Source organism: Dryas octopetala, chromosome 2 (assembly GCF_963921425.1).
Source record: "Dryas octopetala chromosome 2, drDryOcto1.1, whole genome shotgun sequence".
In the NCBI taxonomy this organism is placed as follows: domain Eukaryota; kingdom Viridiplantae; phylum Streptophyta; class Magnoliopsida; order Rosales; family Rosaceae; genus Dryas; species Dryas octopetala.
In genome coordinates, this window is record NC_141367.1 from 14,514,265 (window position 1) to 14,524,435 (window position 10,171).

Sequence of the window (10,171 nt, forward strand, 5' to 3'; positions counted from 1 at the left end):
CTATATCAGATGATTATCTTAATAGATATCAGTCCATGACTGATATGTATTGACAATTTTGTAGTAGTGAATTGCACCCACCTTTCCACATATTTGATTTGTAATTTCCAACACCATTTGCTGGATTAATGCTGGATTAATATAAACTCAAATACATACCTTAATCCTAATTACGCTCCATTTAATTATTGCTCAGATCAGTGGAGATTGCTACCAATAACAGATCAAAGAATGAAAGAAGTTACACATTTTTCACACTTGGAATTTAAGTAGCTTTAAGAAATGGAAGTTATTTCCAAAAGTTTACAATTTACTAATTAATGATGAGCAAATTGGATGTACATTTTAATCATGGAATTGCATACTAAGTAGGCTACTATCAATGTTGCATAAAAACAGTATGCACATGATCTAGTAATGAACTAACAATGGGAATCTCAAATGAATATACATTAATATCATTGTTTCTCACTACAGTCCCATTTACTTTCATTGCAATTAATTATAGCATTTTTATCGAAACTGTTTGAGATAATAGTTTATCTATCGAAACTGTTATTTTCAAGTAGAAGAAAACAGTACTTCTAAAATAAAGCATCTACCAGTAACCATGGTTCTTTGAAGTAGAAGAAGAAACATTTAAAGAAATTTCTCATCTAATATTTACCCCAGAACTCTGTTTCTCCCAAACAAACCCATATGAATGATGAAAATAAAATAAATGAGATGTAATTATTCCATCTTCACACTCACAAAAAAAAAAAAAAAAAAAAAAAAAAAAACAAACAAACAAAAACATAACAGAAAGTTGAAGTAGATATTAAAAATCAAATCAACATATTATATATCTAACAAACCACATCTACTACATGACAGCAGGGGCGGATGCATGGTGGGGTCAATTGACCCCATGAACCCAGAAATGCTGGGCTTAAGGAAAGTTTTTGACCCCATGAAGTTTGGGTCTTGGTGGCAGGCGCAAGGGCAAGAATGCATTCAATGTGTTTGTGTAAATGTCTAAACAAGAAAATAAGAACTAGACTGCAGAGAAAGGAGAAGAAAGGCTGAAAGGGTGAGTGACAGAGCAGAGCCAGACCAGACCCAAGGGCCAAGGCAGAAACGAAGGGCTGAAATGCTGAAGGCAACTCTCCATGCGCGCCTGCGCTCGCTCACGACGTCAGACCCAGAAACGTCATCACCCCCTGCGCGACTGCTCCCTCGCAACTGCCTTTGCTCGTTGGGTTAATTTTGCCCCCATAATAGTTGATTTCTGGATCCGCCACTGCATGACAGACAATAGAAACTTATTAAGTTATAAAACCCAATATATATATCAAAAGAAAATTTACAAATAATCATACTTTTCCTCCATCTATAACCAGCTGCAACTTCAGTGTTGGCTTTCCGATTTGATCTTTCTTCGTAAACTAGCCAAGCATTTTACTGTGATTGCCACAACAAGCCTATCTTGCACTTTGTCAAGAAACTGGAAATAGGCACGTCTCCAGGTCCTCTTTATCACCAAACTGCCAAAAACAACCCAAAATCCCACAATGAATCTCAATGTTGTGCTTGCATAAAACCATATCTTCTCAGGCCCATCTTCGTCTTCGATTACGTCTTCTTTAAGTTGTGGATCCCCATTTTTGGATTCTGAGCATTGGACTTGCAATGGAGGTCCACAAAGTCCTGAGTTTCCTTCATAGATGGTTGGGTCATTGAAGGTTTGGAACTGGTTGGCTGATGGAATTGGGCCTAGCTGACAAGAATTTATTTTTAGAGGTACTAGATGATTGTTTTGTTTTTGCGTTTACTTGTACGTGCTTCAGACAGAAGGTGAATTATATATCAAAGGAGAAGTTGTTTTGACAAAGCCTTATAATTGGTTTTTGTGTCTCTCATCACTCATCAATATCTGTTAGACAAATTTCGTTCTGGCATAAAAATTCTGTTTAGATTCAGAAACACAAATGTAACTAATCTTTGTTCAGGTAAGAATTGAGGTTCCTTTGACATTGCGTGCTCTGGCTGAGGTTAATCCCACCTGTGTTGGACCGTTGGTGGTTTAATTCTCCAAATTTCTTTTGACTCAAATCAGGCCCTCCTGATTGTGCTGCTGCATGGTGATGATGTTTTATTTAACTTGCACTTAGAGTTGTTTGGAAGGAGTTGACTGATGATGTTGCATGGTGATGGTGCTGATTGCCCTCCTTATTAACTGGACTAGTTAGCTAACTTAGCTGGAAGGAGTTGTGGAAGGTGTTGTTTGGTTTACCTGCACAAGTGATTATGCATAAAGTGGTTTACTTGTTTCTTTTGATTATTTAGCTGGAAGGAGTTGTTTAGTTTTTCTATTCAAATATTGTTTGTAACTTATGAGATCTTGGAATGAATATTGTTTGTAACTTATGTTTAAAACTTTAAATGGTTGTTTCATGTTTGTATTAAAAAAAAAAAAGGGCCAACCCACAACCGACCCGACATCAACCGACTCACCAAAGTCAGGATGATAATGATTTTGAAAATCCATCAATCTCGGTTGGTCGGGTGGGTCGATTGTTTGGCCGATAATGGCCCGACCCGACCCATTCCCACAAACATATTAGCTTATGAATTAGCATCCCAAACAGGTACATTGTCTTTTCTTTACATAAAGTCATAAAAGCTTTCTATAAAATGGCAATACTAAACAAACGTTCATCACATAATATCAAGAATTTATAGCCAACGTTTAACATTCTTGTCGAATAGTCCTTTCCCGTAAGTAGAAACACTAAACATAAACGTACATCACATAATATCAAGAATTTATAGCCAACGTCCAACTTTCTTGTCAAATTGTCCTTTCCCGTAAGTAGAAACGGAAGTCTCAACAAGGAGGGAAAAATGCATACAAACAAATGAGATGATTGGAACACTAGAAAGCGAAATGACTGGAATAACAATATTCAAAGATTTTTCATGCAGCATAATGAAAAGGGCTGAAGAAAAGGCAATCATCATGGCAGTGATAGAGAGAAAAAGTGTGACAAGGCCTAATATCATTTTTGTGGGCAAGGATGTGAGGAAATCATTTTCTGCATAACGTGATGTGAGGAGTCCCAAGAATATTATGACTGACGTTAAGGATGAAAAGAGGGATATAGCATCTGAAACTATAAAAACCATAAATAGCTTTTTATCTAAGAATATGGGAACACCTGTAATTTCATTGCTTCCACCAGGAACTGTGAATGCTGCAGCAAACATGATCGTAACAATGAGAGCACCTACAACTGTACAAGAAGTTGCTGTCTCTTTGATTGATTTCTCTCCCTCCTTCACCAATTCTTTATGATTTTCGGTAAATAAGTCTCGTGCTGTCATAAGGTTAGTGAAATCTCTAACTTCAAGTGTATCAGAAGGTACAATACTCTCCACCTCCTGCATTTCATTAAATAGAAACTTAGAGATCCTTTCTTACAGATCACGAAGTAACACTTTCTTACAGATCCTTGAGCATATTATCATTTTCTTTTCTATTCTTTAATGTGGTATGAATAGCAAAACTCATAGATAAATTCCACATACGTGAAAATATAGAGATTTAACGAGGATATATATATAGTGAGAAATTCTTACCTTGAACCATTGTAGTTCTCTTTGCATTTGTAAAGTTGCACCTTGGATTTGACTAAGCTTTGTGGATAAATTCCCTGCTTCATGTATTATAGTACTGTTAGACGCATCTGCAGAATTTACAATACGATTTCTTTCAACTTCATCAAGCCCATATATAAGGTTATAAACTTTTTCTTGACGGCAATGAATGGCATATCGAAAAATGTTCCTTCCTTCTCCATCCATGATCCATAGAAGTTTTGGATTTGCTTTGCACGCGTGGATAATAAACTCAACATGTCCCAGTTCTACAGCTCGGAAGATTGCATCTTCAATGAATTTGCGCTGCATTTCATCATAATTTCCACTTTTCGGCACTTTACACATGCAACTTAGAAATTCAAGAGTTCGGGTATGTTTCAATTTCATATCATATATGTGACTGGTTCCTAAATTAACGTACAAAACAACATTAATTAATGATAATTTAAAGAATTGATACTTAAAACAAAAGTAGAAACAAAAAAAATACAATTAATATAGATGGAGCGTACCCAAAAGTTTAAGGAGTTTCATAACAAGTCGTCGTAATAAACCCGTAACTGCATTGCAAATTCAAGTATATATGTTGGCAAAAGCTGTACAAAGAATATTTAATCACATCCATGATATACACCATGATAAAAAATAAAGGAACAAAAATACTACATACCTATACATAAATTCGGATTATAGAATTTTTTTACTTTGATCATTAGTACGTGGCATGTGGATTGTCATATTGGAGGGCTATCATGTGTATTTTTTGTTGAGCACTAGTGAACTAAGTACCTAATAAGGCCGTAAACATTCATTAATTAAGTCGCTTTATATAATAGCTTAAATTTTTAGAGGTACGTTTTCTGTAGGTTACCCTTAATTAATAAGAATTCTCAAACAGAAATGGATCCAGGTGTCTTAAATTGTATGGGTTGAGGTGGGCTAGGGTTATAATTACACAATATGTGGACTAACCTTACGTAGGAAAATCTATTAAAAAAATTTGTACGAATAAATATGTGCATATATTGTTGTGGTATATCAGTATATGGTGTTTTTCCTTCCCGAATCTATGCTATTAGTTATTGGTCAATTAATATATAAAAAATATAAAAAATTACTAGTTATTGATGCAGTAGTATATAATTTTTCAATGTTGGAACAGAGTTTCAGTTTGAATCTCTCAATTTCATATTTGAAAAAAAAAAAAAATTGTGCTATCATCAGTGTTCATTTACTGCAGATTATGCCTAAGAATCAGATTAATTAATTAATGTAAATTTTCCGTTACTTTATGTTGGATTGAAAAAAGGATGCATTATAGAAAAGGAACAACAAGGCGAAAACATTTCAAAAGAAAAAATTTCATTGTTGCGACATACCTGAGCAAACATGATTCCTTTGTTTACCATTGTCATCTTCCAAATCAGATCCATTTACAAGACAAATATCAATATTGATGGTAGGGCTGGGTTCTACGTATATACCTATAGATAAAAGAACACAATTAATTACCTGGCCCAATCATTAAACTAAGATTATGCTATGAAGTCCAATTTTTTTACCAACTTATGTAGCATCATTAGCATGTTTAGATTTGACTAAAAAATTTTAAAAAATTACAATATTAAGATCTGTTAATCTCTTAGATATTAGGTTTTAACTCTCAAATTTTGGAAGAGTTAAAACTTAATATCTAATATTCAATGAAATTCTACACTTTAAAGTAAGCAAACATGTCGAAAATAAAATTGGAGAAAAAAAAAAAAGTTTGTAAGATCATGTCAAAATGTTTTGCAACACTGGCTCTGTACTTTTTCGGCTTTCAGTTGCAGTACAGGGCAGATCTGGCATGGAATTACGGGGAAGACCAAAGATTGGAGGGGACGATGGAGGTTTTGTTTTAATCTTTTTAAGTCCCCAAGTATAGAAGAAAAATTATGAAATATAAGGATTTGTCCTGTTAATTGATTGTCTCTAAAATTTAGGATATTTATGAATGCTAAACTTAATATCTAGGTGGACAAAAGAAGATGGAGAGTACTAACAATAATAGATCCATTGTTGCCAGAATGTGAGTCGAGTTCCACTTAAGAATGCAGAACGTGTGCCCGCTAATGCCTTCAAAGGGGAATGTCCGAAGTGGTCTCTAGAAACGGCCAAAGTTGGGCAACGATGAATTAAATCCCATGCAATATCTGTAGTGAGTAAAAAAGAAAAATTATAGGACAAAAATCTAAGGGGCTGATAAATTTAAATTGGTTATATTTGAAGTCTTACCATATTGTTTGGCACAAACTAAAATCTGAGAAATAAGTTCGGGGCCATCGCAACCATTCTCCGGCATTAGAAGTTCAAGTGGAGTGACAGAATAGAGATATCGAGCCATGTCCCAGTGGCCTGAAGCATAAGCCAAGAGAACTGGAATCCAACCATCGCCATGATCAGGAAAGCGCATGGTAGGTAGTGTTTTATTCTTTTTAGCCATGCATTTGACTAATTGGGTGAGTCCTGCTTCTACAGCAACAGAAAAAGCTTTGCTACCATAAATGTCTTCCTCTGTCATCAATTCCACCAACTCATGTACAATAGGCAAGTGCCCATGCCTCTTCGTGATTGATTCCTCAAGAACCTCGGAGCTGTAGAATGGATTTCCTGCTCTTATTGCGTCGTGATGTTGGGTAAGATACTCCTTTGCTTCATTCCATTTTCCATGTTTCACATGACCAAAGAAAGACTCATACAAGTGGGTAGATTTCTCATCTGAAAATGGAATTCTTCATGTTTAGATGTTAGCAGACAAACATAAATACTTGATCAAAATAATTTAGAAATAGTTGCCAAAACCCATTCGCATGGAATTTTGATATTGTACTACTTTATGACCTCCAAGCTAGAAGGCAAGTTAGTATTAAAAAGGAAAGAGTAAAGAAATCTTTACGAGGATAGAGACATAATTGCCACTTTCTCTTGTTTGATCAGAACACATAATAGCATTCAGAATATATACTACTTAATTAATTATGACCTTCAGGCGCTTCTATTTGCTCCTCCCCATCAAGCTCCCCATCAAGCTCAGGCTCCCCATCAAGCTCAGGCTCCCCATCATCATTTGCAGTGCGAGATCTCTTGTCTGAAAAAAGGAACTCTCGATGTTTAGCCATTCAAATTTTGTTTGTTGGGGAAGAAAACCAATTCCCTCAATATTTTACTTCCCTTAGTTATTTTTTGTACAATTCAATTAATCTACTAGCTATAAGCATAATGTGATTAACATAAAAACATGAATACACAAAAGAGAGGCTTTAGTGTTTTACTGGTTTTAAAATCAGCAATACTAGCTATAATATTTCACTAGTTCACTGTGTCCTGGCAGATCTGCTTTCTTTTGGCTTTCTTTGTCATTTTCTTTAAGAAAAATTAAAAATTCCCCAAATAAAAGAGCAAAACTGGGAATACATAGGTCCTCAGAAAACCCAAGCATTGCTCTTGTAGTAATTTGATCGATTTTATTTTGAGAAAGAGATATATGTATATATATATATAGGGAGCTTAGATCCCACATTTAGTGTTAAATGTAAGATGAGACGGATGACCCCCTCTATATAATTTTTCAACAATCCGAACCGTCTCTGTTTTAGGCCTCTATTCATAAATCATCTTTGCAAAAAATAAGCCAAATCAGAAATTATTTACCTATCTAATTTTGATCAAACAAATAGATAATTTTATCGAAAATATTTAGTTCGTCTAATTGTTTGATCAAAGTTAAATAGGCAAACGATTTCCGATTTGGCTAATTTTTTTTTTGCATGAATGATCTATGAATGGAGGCCTAAAAAATAGACGGTTCGGATTATTAAAAAATTATGTACATGGAGTGGGCCCATCCGCTCCATCTCACATTTAACACTAATTGTGAGATCCCACACTTGAAGAAACCTATAAATATATATATATAGTCTCGTTTAAGAAAAGTAAGAACATTCTCTTTCAGTACCACCAGGCAATGTAGTTCTATAATCGAAACCGTTCATATTTTAGGTCCCTTCTCAAGGGTCACGCTTGTAAAAAATCAGCCAAATCGGTAATTATTTGGTCATCTAAACTGTACAAACAAATACAGTCCGTCAAATAAAATTGAAATTATGTTTTTTATAATAAACTGGTTAAATAGTTTCTGATTTGGTTGATTTTTTGTAAGGATGATCTTTGAATAGTGTTCTAAAATATAGACGGTTCTGATCATCGAATTGTAGGTCCAAAAAAAATATTTTAACTTTTCTTAAAATAAGGACATCCTTATTTTAAAATTTTCATATATATATATATATATATATATATATATATACAGAAATGATCACTTGCTCATTATAAAGCAAGGAATTCTTCGCTCACCTAACCACTCGCTCACCACAGAGCGAGGAATTCAATGATTGAGACCTTCTATTTTTTAGGTCAATCCTTAAAGATCGTCCCTATAAAAAATAAGCCAAATCGATAATATATATATATATATATATATATATATATATATATATACCTGCAATGCTAAATGATCCTCGCATGAACGATTCTTCCAAAGTATCCCATGCAACTTTGGCTTCTGCAATGTCACTGATAACAGAAAACATCTGAGTCCCGCAAGAAATCTGGATCGCATGCAAAGCCTTGGCATTCTTCTTCCTCCATGCCTGAAATTTAACTTGTCCAATATCTGCTGGTGTAGGAGGTTTAGCAGTGGATTCAACAATGTCCCAAAGACCTTCGGCCAACAAGTAGGTTTTAACCTGAAAACTCCATTCTTTATAGTTATCTTGGTTAAGGAAATCAAGAACAATTGCGTTGGCGACAACTGTAGCTGCCATATTGCTCAATCTGTCAAATAATCTAAGTTCATTATATGTCCGCGAGTATATGTGAAAATAAACAAAAATAATAATTAATAATGGAACAAAACTACATATAACTACTACTCACAGATCTAGCTAATTGGGGCAATCTTCAAAAAGCTCCGCAGCTTGTAAATTTGTTATTGCCAAACTTCTGGTTTATGGACTTTACACTGTTGAAAAAGTCTTTTGCTAAAGTCTTTTGTCAACACGCTGGAGAAGACAGAAGAATTAAGGGTGGGGGCCGGGAAAAGACTTGGCCGAAGACTTGAACTTGAGGATTCCCAGTTGTTAACAAAATATTAAAATATTAAAGTCTTTTGTCTTTTGTCTCTTCGTCTGATAAGATAGTATGGCATTGTTTTGAATTTTGAAATACGCGTGCAGCTGTGTTCTCAGACAAAATTTATGTGAAGTGAGTATTTAATGAATTCTGTTTTTTAAAATTTTTGTGGGTATAAATTTTCCTATTCAGAACATTCATAACATGAACTTCAAAGTTATTGATAGGTTTTTTTGCATAAATAGTACCTGAATTATAAAAGGTGTGCTCCCGTACCATCTAATTTTTTTTTTGTGGCTAATTTACCACCCATAGTTTGTTTCAGGTGACAATTTGCCACATTCTGTTAGAATCCGTCCATCTGAGCATTAAAAACAGACATGTGATGGTGTGATGGTCACGTGGAAGGGCATGTATGTCAAATTCACATGGATGGTTGACTATGTGGACTGTTGGTGTATGACAATCAAAAGAAATCTGAAAGAGAAAAAAAAGGTAAAGTAAACGTGGAGAGAGAGTGCGAGAGAGGCAGAGGTAGAGAGATTTAGGTTTTGATTTTGGTGAGGGTTGTTGAAGAATTGAAGCCAAGAATCAATTAAGGTGGGAATCTCGACTGCAAAAAGTTGCAAACTTTGATGGATGATCGAGATACATAATTTGGGGACTCTCCAAACTATGTATATGCGTCCCTTTGTGCGACATTGTATAATAAACTCATGCTTTTGCGCAGTGTATGGCCATCGTGTTGTCTTTATATACTACTGATTAATTTTCTTGAATAGCTTTTGTATGAGTTTTGAATTTTTTTTTTTTTTGGCGTTATGGGTTAGTGGTCCTTTTGCTCTGTTGGTTAAGGATTGTTTATTACTCAATCTTTTAGCTGCTTGTGATAATTGTTTATTACTCAACGTGACCTCCACTTGTGGTTCTTTATTGTCAATGTTTACTATGCTTTAAGCCATTGGATTTTGTCTGTTGTATTGGTGTTGGTCTACTCTATTCTATTTGGTCTTTTGTTATTTATTATTATTACCTAAATTGCTGCAAAAAAAAAAAAAAAATGCCGCTAAGAGTAAGCTTTTTACTTTGGGTTTTGGTTAATTTATGGCTTTTTTACTCAAATATACTACTTAATTAATTATGACCTTTAGGTGCTTCTATTTGCTCCTCCCCATCAAGCTCAGGCTCCCCATCATCATTTGCAGTGCGAGATCTCTTGTCTGAAAAAAGGAACTCTCGATGTTTAGCCATTCAAATTTTGTTTGTTGGGGAAGAAAACCAATTCCCTCAATATTTTACTTCCCTTAGTTATTTTTTGTACAAATTCAATTAATCTACCAGCTATAAGCATAATGTG

The 10,171-nt window shown here is 34.6% G+C and overlaps 1 protein-coding gene across 1 annotated transcript; it reads right to left on the reverse strand.

Moving 5' to 3' along the window:
- Positions 1–2,808: 2,808 nt before the first annotated feature.
- On the reverse strand, positions 2,809–8,652 carry LOC147293323 (uncharacterized). The gene is made up of 9 exons (XM_086231048.1): positions 8,620–8,652; positions 8,183–8,517; positions 6,668–6,772; positions 5,920–6,402; positions 5,688–5,837; positions 5,022–5,126; positions 4,155–4,202; positions 3,622–4,049; positions 2,809–3,423 (listed from the first exon to the last, which is right to left on the reverse strand). Exons 2-9 carry the CDS (start codon positions 8,505–8,507, stop codon positions 2,809–2,811), a joined length of 2,259 nt encoding a protein of 752 aa, XP_086087174.1. The 5' UTR covers positions 8,508–8,517; positions 8,620–8,652.
- Between the last annotated feature and the right edge of the window lie 1,519 nt (positions 8,653–10,171).